Source organism: Megascapheus bottae, chromosome 21 (genome assembly GCF_031878675.1).
Source record: "Megascapheus bottae isolate mThoBot1 chromosome 21, mThoBot2.hap1, whole genome shotgun sequence".
In the NCBI taxonomy this organism is placed as follows: Eukaryota; Metazoa; Chordata; class Mammalia; order Rodentia; family Geomyidae; genus Megascapheus; species Megascapheus bottae.
Genome location: NC_143529.1, coordinates 20,411,462 through 20,427,918, shown reverse-complemented (window position 1 = coordinate 20,427,918; position 16,457 = coordinate 20,411,462). Strand labels below are relative to the sequence as shown.

The 16,457-nt window shown below is 33.7% G+C and overlaps 2 protein-coding genes across 4 annotated transcripts in view; one reads left to right on the top strand and one right to left on the bottom strand.

Moving 5' to 3' along the window:
• Spag16 (sperm associated antigen 16) overlaps positions 1-16,457 on the bottom strand; it is a 732,786-nt gene that overhangs the window by 625,045 nt on the left and 91,284 nt on the right. For all 3 annotated transcript variants that reach the window (XM_090354758.1, XM_090354756.1, XM_090354757.1), the window contains one exon: positions 8,905-9,032. In XM_090354758.1, the coding sequence (XP_090210884.1) occupies positions 8,905-9,032 (128 nt within the window). The remainder of the gene's footprint in view (positions 1-8,904; positions 9,033-16,457) is intronic.
• On the top strand, positions 2,477-4,630 carry LOC150048732 (peptidyl-prolyl cis-trans isomerase FKBP3-like). Its single transcript, XM_090355209.1, has 2 exons — positions 2,477-3,075; positions 4,515-4,630. The coding sequence occupies exons 1-2, from the start codon at positions 2,477-2,479 to the stop codon at positions 4,567-4,569; spliced, it is 654 nt and encodes a 217-aa protein (XP_090211335.1). The 3' UTR covers positions 4,570-4,630.

Sequence of the window (16,457 nt, the reverse complement as noted above, 5' to 3'; positions counted from 1 at the left end):
GAAGGATCCAACTTTAGTTTTCTGAATGTGCTCAACCAGTTCTGCCAGCACCACTTGTTGAAGAGGCTGTCTTTCTTCCATTCTATTTTTTTGGCTCCCTTGTCAAAGATTAGGTGGCCATAGGTCTGTGGTTTAAAATCTGGGTCTTCAGTTCTATTCCATTGGTCTTCAGGCCTGTTCTTGTGCCAGTACCAAGCTGTTTTGATAATTATAGTTCTGTAATAGAGTCTAAAGTTTGGTATTGAAATTCCTCCTGCGCTGTTCTTTCTGCTAAGAAGTGTTTTTGCTATACGGAGTCTTTTATTATTCCATATGAAATTTTGGATTGCCTCTTCTATTTCTTTAAAGAATGACATTGGGATATTGATGGGTATTGCGTTGAATTTGTAGATAGCCCTTGGCAAGATTGTCATTTTCACGATGTTGATTCTTCCAATCCAGGAGCATGGGAGGTTTTTCCATTTCCTTAGTTCTGCTTTAATTTCCTTTTTCAGGGTTTTAAAGTTTTCATCAGAAATGTCCTTTACATTCTTAGTTAAGGTAATTCCTAGGTACTTTATTTTCTTTGAGGCTATTGCAAAAGGAGTTGCTTTCCTGATTGTTGCCTGGTTCCTCTCACTGTTGGCGTAGAGGAAGGCAGTTGATTTTTGAGGGTTAATTTTATAGCCTGCTAACCTTCCAAAGTTTTGAATCAGCTCAAGGAGCTTGGGAGTAGTCTATAGGATTCTTTAAATACAGAATCATGTCATCTGCAAAGAGGGATAATTTTACTTCCTCTTTCCCTACTTGGATCCCCTTTATGCTTGCTTCTTGCCTTATTGCACTGGCTAGGAATTCTAATATTATGTTAAAGAGTAGTAATAGTAGTAGTGGTAAGTAAAAGGGAGGACAGGTTTAATGAACCAAAGTCTAGAGGTAAATCAGTCAGAAGAAGCTGCCAGGAGCCTAAATAACAGTTGCATTCCAACAGAAGTGAGTGACTGAACACAAACGCTGAATCTTACTGATAGGTTAAATCTGATACATAAGCAGTAAGAAGGATGTTTCTTCTTAGGTTATTTTGTGGAAGAAAAGATTTATAAGGAAATAATACTAAAATAGAAGAAAAATTGCCATGATAGAGGAATGGAGTAGACTGAAACAGAACTGATAAACTGGAGATGCCTCACAGACATGTGAGTTAGATGTTTTATTTTATGAGGTACTCTGAATTAATGATTACTGCCTTGGGATAAAAGTCGTAGTTTTAAATTAAAGTGGAACTCAGAGCATAAATATTATTATGTGGGCTGAGTGTATAAGTCTAATAAAAGTTTTTATTACTTTCTTCTAGAGTATAAAAGCAGTGTTAATATGGGAAAATTAATGATATAAGATGAACATAAGAATATAATCCTAATGATGGTCCTATAAGAATTTTACAAAATTGGTTTAAGATTTAAATATATCCTTACAAGCACTGATGTTTACAACCCATTTATCATAAAATTGTGAATAGAGAGGAAAAATATAGGATACCATTTTATATGCCTTTATTGTGGAATGGATGAACAACTATGAGAGGAATCTCACCAAATAATGGCAGAAAATGGTAAGGTCTAATGATAAAATCACCAGTGCCATTCACACAGTCAAACCAGTCCTAATTATTTAAGCAATTTATGAGCACATATGTGAATATACTGTTGCTTGAAGTATTGTATAAATTATTAAAGACAACACAACTCCATGGGTACTTGTGCTAAACTGTCTTCCTTGACATTCTGCATTATAAAGATGAATTTTTACTTTGAACTTTCATTTTCCTTTCTATTACACAGTTGATAATAGGAAATACCAATGTGTAATGAAAGAAGTTGGAATGAGAGGTGTTTTCTATGTTTAATGGGACATTATTAATACATTGTCATTACATAGAAATAGACTTGCCTTACATAATAATATACTCCAGAAAAAGTTTTACGCAAAAACTAAATATCTTGATTTTTCAAACTATGTCCTAAGGGACAACTAGCAAACTTCCCCCTTTTTTAACCAACCATAGTTAATAGGTAGAATTTTTATGCATTGTTGGCACTAAACATGATTGCTACACAGGATTATAATATGTCCAACATTGCCTTCTTGTAGGTCACGGTGGTTATTACAATAAATCTAGATAATTAAGAGAGAATGAGAAAGGATGCTAGCGTCAGAAGGGCAATGTCGGTCTGTGGCTGTCTATGAAACACTGGAATTGAAAATGCTTTCTACATGATGTGTATCCAATAGAAGTCCTTCCGTAATTTCAGCTAAAAGTTGACAAAAAAATCAACCATCTACAAGATGACGACTGCCCTCAAACCCAAAGAGAATATTCAAATTAAATCTAAAATTAAAGGGAGATGCAAGAGTACTAAATACAATCTGAAATAAACTGGAAATTGAGCGAACTGAGGCGGGCCGGCTTTGGAACGCTGAGCGCCTGCGGGGGAAGATGGCGTGGACCGTGGAGCAGCTACGCAGCGAGCAGCTGCCCAAGAAGGACATTATCAAGTTTCTGCAGGATAACGGTTCAGACTCGTTTCTGGCAGAGCATAAATTATTAGGAAACATCAAAAATGTAGCCAAGACAGCTAATAAGGACCATTTGGTTACAGCCTATAACCATCTTTTTGAAAGTAAGCGTTTCAAAGGTACTGAAAGTATAAATAAAGTGTCTGAGCAAGTGAAAAATGTGAAGCTTAATGAAGATAAACCCAAAGAAACCAAGTCTGAAGAGACTCTGGATGAGGGTCCACCAAAATATACAAAATCTATTCTAAAAAAGGGAGATAAAACAAACTTTCCGAAAAAGGGAGATGTTGTTCACTGCTGGTACACAGGAACACTACAGGATGGAACTGTTTTTGACACTAATATTCAAACAAGTTCAAAGAAGAAGAAAAGTGCCAAGCCGTTAAGTTTTAAGGTTGGAGTAGGTAAAGTTATCAGAGGGTGGGATGAAGCCCTTTTGACTATGAGTAAAGGAGAAAAGGCTCGACTGGAGATTGAACCAGAATGGGCGTATGGAAAGAAAGGACAGCCTGATGCCAAGTATCCTTTCCTTTTTCCCTTCGTAACTAAAAAACATAAAATCCTGGGCTGGGAGTTTGGCCTAGTGGTAGAGTACTTGCCTAGCATGCATGAAGACCTGGGTTCAATTCCTCAGTATCACATTCATAGAAAAAAAGCTGGAAGTGGTGCTGTGGCTCAAGTGGTAGAGCTCTAGCCTTGAGAAAGTCCAAGGACAGTGCTCACGCCCTGAGCTCAAACCCAGGACTGGCAAAAAAAAAAAAAAAAAGAAAAAACATAAAATCTCTGAAGAGACACGAAAGCTTTTTATCTAGGCTAGCCTTTAGATGGGAATCCTGTCCAGAATACTGTTGCACATACTTTTCTGTCAACACATCCAACATATAGGTATTGTTTTTATTTTCTTTGAGATGGAGTCTCACATTGCCCTGGCTAGCCTTAAGAATTCTTCCTATCTCAGCTTCCTTACAAAAATTCTGCAGCATCCAGCAGATAATACTTCTGTTGGTATGAACTGTTTAATTTTCTCTTATTCTTAATTTTTTAAGATCTTAAGAGGAAAAGTTGTTTTGAAAGGCAATTCATTGTTAGATATTTGAAGCGATTATTTTGAATGGTTACAAGGCACAATATAACTCTTGGAAAATGACAGGATGCCAATGCACAATTTTATACTATGGACTAATTTTAAGGTTATTAAATGAGAAAATGGGAAGATAGTTTATAGCTGTTGATTTCATTTTTGTCTTGTTGGCTCTTAGTGGGCTTACCGAGTATGGCTTATGGCAGACTGATTGCCTTGCATGCATGAAACTCTGGGTTCAATTCCTCAGAATTGTGGTACTATGACTCAAGTGCTATCCTTGAGCAAAGAAGCTGAGGGACAGTGCCCAGACCCTTAGTTTCAAGCCCTATGACTGCCCCCCCCAATTTACTTTTGCTAAACTTACTTGAAAATGTAATACTCAGCCAACTGAAAACAGCCTATAGTTAAGTGAAGCACCGTAAGACCAACTTATCTGGTACACATAAATCAGATCCTTTTCCGAACTTTGGAATCATTTCTGTCATGCAAATTTTAATATAGCATACTCAGTAGATTTAAAATTGCATGTTGAGTCACTAAGTACTTAATAGCATTAGCAAGGTAAGGAGGATCCTGTATTGATAGGTTATGATTTCTATCATTGAAGGTATTTCTGGCTAGTAATGCATTACTTTCTAAATCAGGCTCTAAGCTTTTATTTCCTTCTGTTTGAGACAGCTTTGCATCACTACATAGTTTAGTCACTTCCTGACTGTACCACTATTCCTGCCTCGGCCTCACAAATATTATGGATACATCACCACACTCAGCAAAAGGTCAGATAATGATAACCAGAACATAATTCTAATTTTATACTAACATTATTGTGGGTTGGGATGAAACACTTTTTGTGACTTACCTTGACTTTCAACAGAATTCCACCAAATGCTAAACTCATTTTTGAAGTGGAATTAGTGGACATCGATTAAAAAACAAGTGCTTCAGATCTGAAGAAATAAAGCAATGATGGGACTTGGCCTTAAAATTTAGGTTGGAATAGTCAACTGGAAAACCCAAGGAATTAAGACGTGTTTATACTTGATACCAGTTTTTGAAAAATGCAATCCCATGTATCTAAACTATTTTGGTATAGCTGTGTAAAATACTGGTTGAGGAGGACTTTTTCCTTTTACTTCACATTGAAATCTAAAAGGCTCAATAAAAAGTTACCAACTGTCTTAAAAAAAAACTGGAAATTGAACCTACTAATTAGTATATTTATTTATAGAGCACATCTTCAAAAATATGTAGCTCATTGAAATGAACGCTTGCATTTACTGTAAATTCATATGCATCTTTTTTCTTAAAACTTACTGATATAAACATCTGCACTATTCCCGAAAGCTACCTAGATATGTTAATATTTTTGTAATAAATTATAAAACCCATATATCTTTAAACTACAAAAGAATTGAATTATTCTGTAGACTTTTCATAAATTATGATTCTATATATATTTTCTGCATGCAATTATTATCTGTAAAGAAATCTTTAATTTAATTTTATTGTCGAGGTGATATACAGAAGGGTTAGGGACAGAACCCAGGCCCTGAATTCAAGCCCAGTACCAATTTAAAAAAAATGAAAATGAGCAAGAATTTAAGTCTATTTAAATTATCACAATTTTAACATAGATTTACTTAATAATGACATGTTAGAAAACATAATAAAATGCATTTTATAAATCCATTTAATAAATAGTAACAATGTCTGAAATATACTCAGTACTTTACATATATAACTCTAACCCTTCTATCCATCACTTTGACAATAATTTTTTTTTGCCAGTTCTGGAGCTGAAACTCAGGGCCTGAGCACTGTCGTTGGGCTTTCTCAAGGTTAGTGCTCTACCACGTGAGCAACAGAGCCACTTCCAGCGTTTTTCTATGTATGTGGTTACCTAGGAATCAAACCTAGGGCTTTGTGCATGCTAGGCAAGCATGCTATCATTCAGACAAACTCCTGGCCCAATAAAAAAAATTTTAAAAGAAAATTTTATACTTAAATATGTTCTAACTGATTATTTGAATATTTAAGTAAATCAGTTATCCTAGTTCATGTTTATTGGGAGAAAAATATAAGCTTCTGGTTTAATACATAGGTCATTCAGTTATACATCATTGGTGTCCTATCCAAAAGTCTATTGTTTTTTTTTTAATCTTTCTTAAAATAATCTATCTTCTACTGGCTTCTTTGCCTTAAACAGATCTGCTATAAATTCCGTATGATTATCCAAATGTCTGAGCTTCTTGTTTATGTATGTGTGCTTTTGTATATGAGTGAGTTATTATGCATGTATATATGTATGTGTGTGTGTGAGTGACAGAGAGACAAAGAGAAAGGGAAAGAAAGAGCAAGAGAAAGTAAGAAGAGACAAACAGGAATAATAATAACAGTAAAATACAGAAGTCTGAGAGTAGGGTACCCCTAGCAAAGGAATCTTGGTTTAATTATATAGTAAAATATTGCTGTCTTTTCATTATTATTGCAATGGCTAGTAGCGTGTGTTTGTGTGTGTGTGTGTGTGTGTGTGTGTGTGTCTGAGACTTTAGCCTAGAGCCTGGGAGCACTCCCTGAGCTTTTGTTCTCAAGTTTAGTACTTTATCATTTGAGCCACAGTACCACAGTCAGCTTTTTTGGTAGTCAGTTGGAAATAAGTCTCACAAGCTTTTTTTTGCCCAAGCTGGATTTGGACTGCAGTCCCGAGATCTTGGCCTCCTGAGTTGCTAGGGTTATAGGCCTAAGTCACTGGCACCAAATTATTGTTATAGCTTTATTGGGAAATGATTTATATGCCATAGCCAAAATACTTTCCTCTGATGGTGTTTGATAAAAAAATCAATAAATTCACAGCCATTTGAAAAAAATCCCTAAGAATATATAGATTTGAATCAATAAGTATTTTCCTTAAACTCTTTTTGTATACTAAGACACTGTATGCTGTGTGAATATAGTACATATGGGGACTATAATCCAATATTAGAACTAAGAATAGAAATTATTACAATTCGCAATTCATATGATGGCCAACTGAGATTGATATCACAGAATGAAGAGAAACAGAAGGAAATGGCATGACAAAATAAGTAGAGGAGACACAAACAAGACAAATAAAAATGGTGGTATAAAAAAGCACATAATTATACAAATTGGAAAGAAAGTGGATAGATAAAAAGAAAAACAATGGCATAGGTAAATAAGTGTCTCAAAGTCAAATCCCATTGTCCTTTAGGATGTGATTCCCCAAGAGACTATAGAGACTATTCTTCACACTACAGATTCATTTTTGTACAGTCTGACCAATAATGCTATACCCTTTTTCCCCTACTGGGCTCACTAGTTGAAGATTACTGCAGAGAAATTACTCCCTCAGTTGCAATGGTAGTTATCAGGACAGCTGTCTTTTCAGAGGCTGAAAATGAATTAAGCTGAATCCAGATTTTGTCATCGGCTGAGCATTAAATGTTTGCTTCTCTTTTCTATATTTTCTCTCAACCTCCACTTTGCTGGACTGGCCCATGAAACCACAAGTACCCTCAAGAGTTAAGCTCTGCGAATAAGAGTCAAAGTGGTGAGCTACTATTTTGTAAGGCTATTGTGTTTGCTACTGTGACATAATTAAATATTCATTATGGAGAGGAAATAAGAATTTGAGAAACAGAATTTCTGTTAATGAACATTCAACTTCTGAGAAAGTGGCTGAGTTCATCTTCCGAGTATTTGAATTGTATATTTTAATAAAGCCACAAATTAAAATTGAAAATGGTGCATCAGACATGTTTTATGCAAGAAATACCACGTAGAATTACAATCAACAGATACTTAACAGACATGACCATTAAAAGATTGGTAGAAGGATACATATACATCTGTTTTCAGTTAAAACAGAATGTTGCCTGAATACACTATTTTCTATGATTCTCTTTGTAGATCCTTTAAAGCCATTAAAATACTGATTTTTGTCATGACAACTAAATCATAACCATTATGCTCTTAAGTATTATACATCCTGGGTAATAATCTTGCTACTAAGGAATAATCAAACAATATGGTTTATGACACAGGATGATGATATGATGATGATGGTGATGAGGATAATGACGATGACGACGATAATGATAGTAATGGTTATGGGACATGAGTGTTTGATGTGAAATGAGACTGTCAAAGAAGGAGGGACAGTGGGGGAGAGAAAGGAGAACGTACAAGAAAATGATAGCATCAAAGGACATTCATGTACGTACATGAAAACTGCAAAATGTAACCCACCAAATACATTTAAATGAGGGAGGGAGGAGGAAAAGAAAAGTGAAATGAGTTTGTTCATGGTGCACTGTGTGCTTGTGCAGATATACCACAATAAAAAGCCCTTCCTAAAATTATGCTAGCTCTAAAAATAAAAATATATAGAACAGAGGAATCATCACAGAAGACAAAGAAAGACACTAATCACAGGCAAAAAGTATGTATATATGAGAATTGGTCTGTGACATCAGATGTCTTTATGTACAAGAAGAGTAAACCAAAATACTTTCCTATATTTCTACAAATCAGACTTCTTGATTCAAACTTTGCTTTCTGTGTCTCAGTGCAATAAAATAATTATATTTGCCATATCCAGGTGTTACTACAATATGCTAACAATATATGCATAATGATATATCCATGAATATCAATAAAAGCTGACCAGTTGCTGACATTTAACCCACTGTAGACTTTATAAGAATTTATATGCACAGATTTCCCATAGAAATATTTTCTTTAACATCTGAACACTATACAGTGAATTTTATGAGATTCAAAATAAGTCATTCATGAACATAAATTCATAAAACAAAGAATTTCAATAAACATCAGATAAGTATTTGTTCTCAATTAATATGATCACAATTCACAAAACTATGGTCTCCAAAAGTTACAGGATACATTAAAAGAAATGAAGATAGTGGCAACAGTGCATAAGTAAATGGCATGGGTAGTTTCTGAGATCTCATCTTTAAAATAATACTAAAAGCCTTTCAAAGTGATTTTCCTAAATTATTTTGAGCCCGAACTCTAACAAGAATACACAGAAGTGTGCTTAGTCTGTACTGCCACCAAGTGACTGAATCAATTAATTTAAGGTTGTTCCAATGCTATTGCACTGCTAGAAGTAGGAACTGGAAACAGTTTAACAGTCAATGCTTCAATCGTCAATAGCTGTAAGAGCACCACAATATTGGCATGATAATAAAACCTCATTAATAAAATATCAGGAATCTTACCAACTCACTGGAAGCTCATGAAGTCGAAGAATGTTGTTGAGTTTGTAGTCAAATTTTGCTGGACACAGATTTTCTTTAAATAAATTCATGTCTAGATTTGATTGCATATCTGTGGGAAATTCTGAATCCTAGAAAAAAATACAGCAAGAGCTATGTTAAATACCTGTCCCCTGTACACAATGATAATTTCGTTATTTAATATAAAATTATATCTTATCTATTTCTACTGCTCTTCTATAAACATTAACTTACTTTACCTAATTTGAGAAAATAGACATGAAAGATCAAATATCAAAGAGGGGAACAGCTAGTTCATGGCCAACTTTAATTCAAAGTGTCATGGTACATGTGAAAGTTTACTTGAAAACATTCTTTTCATGAATTTCAGTAGCTCGAACTATAACACTGTCTTTAGTCAGTTTGTCAGTTGACATTTTCAGTATGCTTCCTACCTCAACGGTCATTTCAACACTGTCTATTTGATAATTCTTTTATCTTCTGGGACTAACACACCTATACACTAAATAATACTTTTCTTTTAAAATTTTTTATTATCATTTCCATTGGTTTATTATTTGTTTTATCTAGATTCTAATTTTTTTCTTCCATATATTTGTTATTGTAATTAATAGAAAGGTTACATTATTTTCACCAGATACAGGGTGCATTACTTCACAAATATTGATACCCTTTCTCATGTGTTGGTCTCCACCCCTGCCTGACAATTGTCCTTTATACTATGTCATCTCTCATCTCTTTTTCTGTCCCTTAGATTCTAATTTAAAAAAAAAACAATAAGTTAAAGGTATTTGCCAAAGGTAGAAGATTTCTGTCATAATCCTTTAAGTTACAGATACTAGAATCCACTTCTACTTGATTACCAAGAAAATTCCATATGATATTCAAATTCCATAAGAAAGGAACCTTTCTTGTGGAAAAAAAAAAAACAGTATCATGAATAGACATTCAGTGCTTTCTTATTGATGGATCTATTGGCAAACATGTAACTCTTTAAAAGTGCCAAGGTAAATGCAAGCATATATTCACTTTTGTTCTCAGTAAATCATTCAAAGCACATTCATAAGTACCAATATTTATAAGTACCTACTATGCTAGGCATGAAAATCCCACCAATGAACCAAGCAGATAAATTGGTACTTCTTGCCCTTCTGAAGGTTACATTCTAATGATTAGGAAATATTCACAGAGCTGTAAAATGATCAAATCTATTTTCCTGTGTAATTTTCTGACTAAAAAGTGAAACAGCTTCATGTAAGTCTTGTACATTTCTTACAATAAGGAAATAAATGAATCTTAGCCTCACCATCAAGATATAATCATTATTGTTTTGATTTTTGATTAACTCGTGTTCTCGTTCAATGATTCAAAAGTTGTTATCTACCCTCCGATTTTCATTTAAATGTAACTTCATTTTTCACATCATTTAGTCTGTTCTCAAAGTAATTATTTTAGTATTGATGTATACTATTTTATATAATATTTTAGTGGTTTGGCTCCTCTCAAGGGTTTTCAGTTTATAATCTTATCACTGGTCATTTCTTAAAGCACTGTTTGAGATATACAAATAATTCAAAACATCATTTGTAAAAAACCTATTTAGAAATTGTTGACAAGAAATGTTGAACTAATTTATGGGACTGTGAAGTTGCCCCAACATATCCTTGTGACAGCTTATATGCCATCACACACTTAAAACAGCCCCTTCATTCTACAACCGTTTATTTTGACTAATACTTATTGTTTTCTATTTAGTGGAAGGCACTACATTTGATTCTTAGGCTGTAAGGAAGCCAAATAAACACATAGATTATATCTATATGGTGAACATCTTACAGAGAAAAATATTCAAGTATATCATTTTCTTTTCAGGCATTAATTGATTAGGTGGCACTGTTTGCTATATTTCTATTTTCTTTCCTTTATTTTTCCAGATTCCATATCTATGCTTTTCATCTATTTTGTTATTAATATAGCAAAATGTAATTTTAATAATGCTGTTTCTTTTGGAAACAGAGGGAATATAAATCATTATGTTTGAAAATGTATCAAAATAGACCAATTTCCAGGATTATAAAATTTGGGGCTATAGAAAAATGTCAGACCACAAGCTTGTTATCCATAACAATTTTATTACCACTGATAAATGAATTATTTAAAATTAATAAAATGTGGAATTTAATTTAACCTGTTATGTCACTTATTCCTACAGCTAAAGGAAAAATAGGAATAATACAATATTAATTAAAGATCTACTTAAAGGAAAACTTACAAAAGCTGGGCATATTGGCTCACGCCTGTAATCCTAGCTACACAGGAGGCTGAGATCTGAGGATCAAGGTTCAAAACCAACCTGGGCACAAAAGGACCTGAGACTCTTTTTTTCATATATTTTTATTGTAATTATTAGAAGCATTTCATTATATTTACCAGATAGAAGGTGCAATTACTTCACAAACATTGATCCCTTTCTCATGTCTTGGTCCCCATTTCCCTCTCCCCCACCCCACCCCTCATTTTGTTTTCCCTCCTTCCCTATCCTATTTCAAATAAACCTGTGTAAAATAAGGTAATGAGTGAAAATCATGGCCTTCGTTAATAATTCAGCTCCGCTCTATAATAGTACGTGAAATCAGACAAGGAATTTTTTAGTTACATTTCTGTGTTTATAAATTATTACCCAAACTCTACCTGTCTCATAGCACATAGTGAGGGTTAAGTGACATTATCTTTGTAAAACTCTCATCACACACTTAGGATCTATGTACAATTTAAGAAATGAGTGTCGGGAGTTTGACCTAGTGATAGAGTGCTTGCCTAGAATGCATGAAGATCTGGGTTCAATTCCTTGGTACCACATACATAGAAAAAAGCCGGAAGTGGTGCAGAGGTTCAAGTGGTAGAGCTCTACTCTTGAGGAAGTCCGAGGACAGGCCCTGAACTCAAGCCCAGGATTGGCCAAAAAAAAAAAAAAAAAAAAAAGAAAGAAATGAACAATTTCTGGTCCTGTTTTTATTTGTTCTATAATTAGCACACACAGTAGTTCCAACTAATATGTAAATTTATTATAAACTGCTTAATGTGTCTTTTAAAATGATTATATACTAACATATAACGTATTATATAATTATGTATTAATTAAGTATATAAAATTAATTTTATATTTTCCTGCAATACTTGTTGAACCAGACTTCATTCTACTAGTCCCATAACCAGACAATTGTAATCAGTTGTACAAGTACTAATGACAGTGCAAGGCTTGTGTCACTGATTAATTAGGATTACTTACTACTAGTATTCAACTATAGAAGATGACGTTCTTTCTCTTCACTTGAGAAATTCATCAACCAGACCCTCCATGTATCTACCAATATGGAGAATCAAGTTACTGGGCCTCCTTCCATAAGAGTTCCCCCAGGCCCTCAATCCATAGCAGTTGACCCAGCTCAGTCTTTATTTTTTTCTATTGAACTAACTTTGGTGGAAATTACGTCAAGCAATTTTTAATTAGAAATTATTCACTCAAGCATACATGCAATATATAAGCATCTACTGTGTCAGGTGAAAAATATTAACTAGAATATGTTTATTCCACAGCAAAGAGTCAATGGTCTGTCACAAAACATAAATTAAAAACTTTATCATTGATAAGAGTAGAGTTGGAATATGCAGAGGATGCTAAGGTAAGAAGACTAATGAAACTATTGGAACAAAAGGCATGAAATTATCATTAATTGTAGATGTGATCCTGTTTATTGATGAGAAACATACAGAATTAAATGGATGCACTCATTAGTTGCAGACACTACAATTATGTTGAGAGGGTAGACAGACAAAGAAGTAGATGGACACAGTAGCAATAGAGAAGCCATTTTATTATGGACAACAACATCTGAGAAATAATAACATTCAGTAAACTAATGATCTAAAAATATAGAATAATACACTACGGGAATAGATTTTTCCCATATCTTAATTCCCAACATGGGGAGGAATTTACCAGAAATTTCCTTCTGGTTTCTAAGCCCTCATTATTTCATTGATCACTCAAGTAGTCCTGACAAACTCCTTGTGAATGATTGAGAGCTGGCATTATCAGCAAGACTTGCTGAAGCTAATTGATATTTGCAGTCTAAAAGTTGAAAACAGGGAAAACCTTACTTGTCTATTCAAGTTCTTGACCTTTAGGTTTGCTGGCATTACTGTGGCCTTGTAGGGAGAAGTGTGGTATTTATTTATGAAATGTTCTTTTCCCAACTATTTTAAACATTTTAATTAGTACTTATAAGGTACAAATTCTAATCACTTTATGATTACATGAAATAAAATAGCTTTGCTGTGTTTTTAATTTATCATTGAGATATTACTTGAGACATTACTTGTATCAAATTAGACCAACAAAAACTAACAAATTAGACCAACAAAAATAAAATGTATAGCCCTAAGCTATCATGTAGACTCCACTATCTCATCACATTTTAAAAGTATATTTCCTGACTACACTTCTTTCTTGCTGTATAAACTCTAATAGGAAAAAAACTAACCAAACAGAAATTTAAAAATTGCTTGATTTATATTCATACTCTTATATTTAGTATTATAACATTTTTTCATGAAATGAATTATTACTTTAAGAAACACTGGAATACTAATGAAGTCTAATACAAAAATTGTCATGCATAGGAATTAAAGAACTTCTAAAGAATTATATTTTAATTATGTTAAATAAAAATGAATATCATTTAAAACTAACCTCCACTATCCAGTTTTAATAATTCTCAAGTAAGAGCCCTTTCTCCATTCTAAAAATTTATTCTAAAAAGTTTCAGATCAGTTTCCAGGAGGGGTGTGTTTGCGTGTGTGTGTGTGTGTGTGTGTGTGTACCAAAATACCTAATTTTCAAAAAACGAAAGTTACTTTACTAAATTACCATTTTACCATTTACCATTACTAAATCACTATTTGGAATACCATTATTGCAAATAAGATACTATCAAGTCATTCGTGATTACAGCCAGAAAAAAACATTTTCAGAAATAGAGCTAAATTTTCACCTAAATACAGAACACATATGTACATATTTACATATATACACAAAACTAAAAGGAAGTCCAGCCTGAACCATGTAATATTTTTGTAATTAATACAATTTGGAGTACAGAGACAATGGTGGTCCCTTAAGATTCTCATGGGCCTGCAAATTCCTACCATCTAGTAGTAATGTAAGAGCTGTTGTAGTGTCGTGAAGCAACAAATTATGAAAATATTTGTAGTGATGCTTGTGTAAATAAACCTATTGCATTTGTTTTATTAAAATGTAGTCTCACAACTATCATATTACATTGTACTTGATAACAATAATGACTTTACTATATTGTGTATGTACCTTCATGATTAATTTTTAAATTTTTGTTATAAGGGTGATGTAAAGATGAGTTTCAAGTACATAAGTCAGGTATTGAGTACCTAACATTCTGAACCATTTTACCCTTTCCCCCATTTTCTCCCAGTATTTTCCCTCCCTCCCCCTTCCTCCCCAACTTACATTTCTAACATAGTGTCTAGTGATTACCACTGCTGAATTAGTATCATTATTTTAGTGTCCATGCTTTCTCTTTATAAAATATGATTTGACCACAATCATCTTGGTCACCCAAGCCTGTGGCTGCACCAATACTTGATGTGGACTGATTGACACATGTCCTCTATGTGTGTGTAAGTACACTCTAGCAGGTTCTCACAGGGATGCAATTGCTTGAGAATGCATCTTTCCAGATGGGTTTCTATTATCAAAATATGCCTGTAGGTCAGAATATTAATAGTGACTAACTTTGTATGCTTTTTATTTTATCTGAATTTCTACATTTTTCAAAGTTTTCTATAAAGAATGAAGATTCCTTTTAACACTTGGAAAAACATAGAACTAAATATGTATGCGATGTAGCACCAGCATTTTAATGAATATGGGTAACTTTTCTTATGTAAATAGTTTATCCATTTAACATTCCTTCCCTTTTAGCATAGATGGGCTTTACTAGTTAATTACCAATCGAGCCCTTGCTTAAGCAATTATATATTCTAATCATGACCAGATTTTTTAAAATACCTTATAAAGACTGTGTAGGAAAGTAATCAGATATTTGAAGTATATTCTACTGATAGTCCATAATTGTCAAAGAACATGATTATACATCATGTCTAACTTTACATATTAATAAAATTAAACATATAAATTAGAAGCATCATACTATGTGATTTATAAATCATCTCCTTCCTACTAAGTACATGCTTATATTCAGAATACTGTCAAAACCTAACAAATGGCACTGATTATAGCTTCTGAGCCCTCCTTAAATAAAGACCAGTTCAGCACTTGAGTGCAGCCTTCTTGAAGGTAAGTATGTGTGGCCTTGAGATTTTCCTGACCAATAAAATACTCACAAAAAAAACAATGCTGCAAGGAACAAGTTTAAAGTGCAAGCACACCTTGCCACTTCTTTTTTTTCCCCTGAAAATAAGGGCTCTGATTTCAAGCCCACCTCTGTCTCACTGTGTATCCGTATAAGAAGGAATAGAATCTTTTCTATTAATCTACAATACCCATGTTATGAAAGAATGATCTGGTACTATGCCACTTAAATATTCTATGCAAATGACAACATTTCTAACCGATATAGACAAAGCTATACATCCCATGAAATTGGGCCAAGGGTCATTTTCCACTTCCTTAGTACTGGTTGAAATCCCCAAGCAAAGTATGTATTCAAGTAGAGTTCTGAAAGCTTATTTCATTTACAAAAATCACCTGAAGGGACAGTCTCAGAAAGGTCATGTTATAAAGCAGAGGATCAGGTCTATATACTTCTCTTGTAAACACATTTCCTGAGAACTGAGAAAAAAAATGATCATTTTTGTTCCCTTGGCTCAGATTTCCTTTCTGGGAACACAAGACTCACCCAGTGGCCTTCTGTTCACCATACACATTTCTAGAGGGCAGCCAGCTGGCACAATTCCTGTTCCTGGCACAAAGAGAACACAGCTGGGTTGCTTATCTATTTCTTTGGAAGCCATCCTGGTTGCTCTCATAATCCCCGTGAACCTAAGCAGATGTTGAGCCAAATTAAAGCAGTATTCAGTGTGGTCAGAGGTCACTCACACAGCATCTTGCTATTGGTTGTGGGTAGCTATTAAATATGAAGCCACTTATTTTGCACTCAAATCAAGTCAATTCATTACTTTAAAAAGTGGAAACTACTTTAATGTGTAAGCAGTTAACTGAAAGATTAAAAAGGAATCAATGGAAAGGACATTTACTAGTAAAGAATATAACCTGTTTAGGTTGGAAATGTAAAGCAATTCTCTTCTTGTGAATTTACTTATAGGATGAGTGAAAATATCCCAAGCCTGTGTTACCAATGTTCACCTAGCAGTATGTAAACTAAAACTGACTGAAGGGGAAACTTCAGTGACTTCTAGACTGTATCTCACTGTAATATTCATTTAAACAAACAATTGTGCTATCTCTCTGAAGCAGA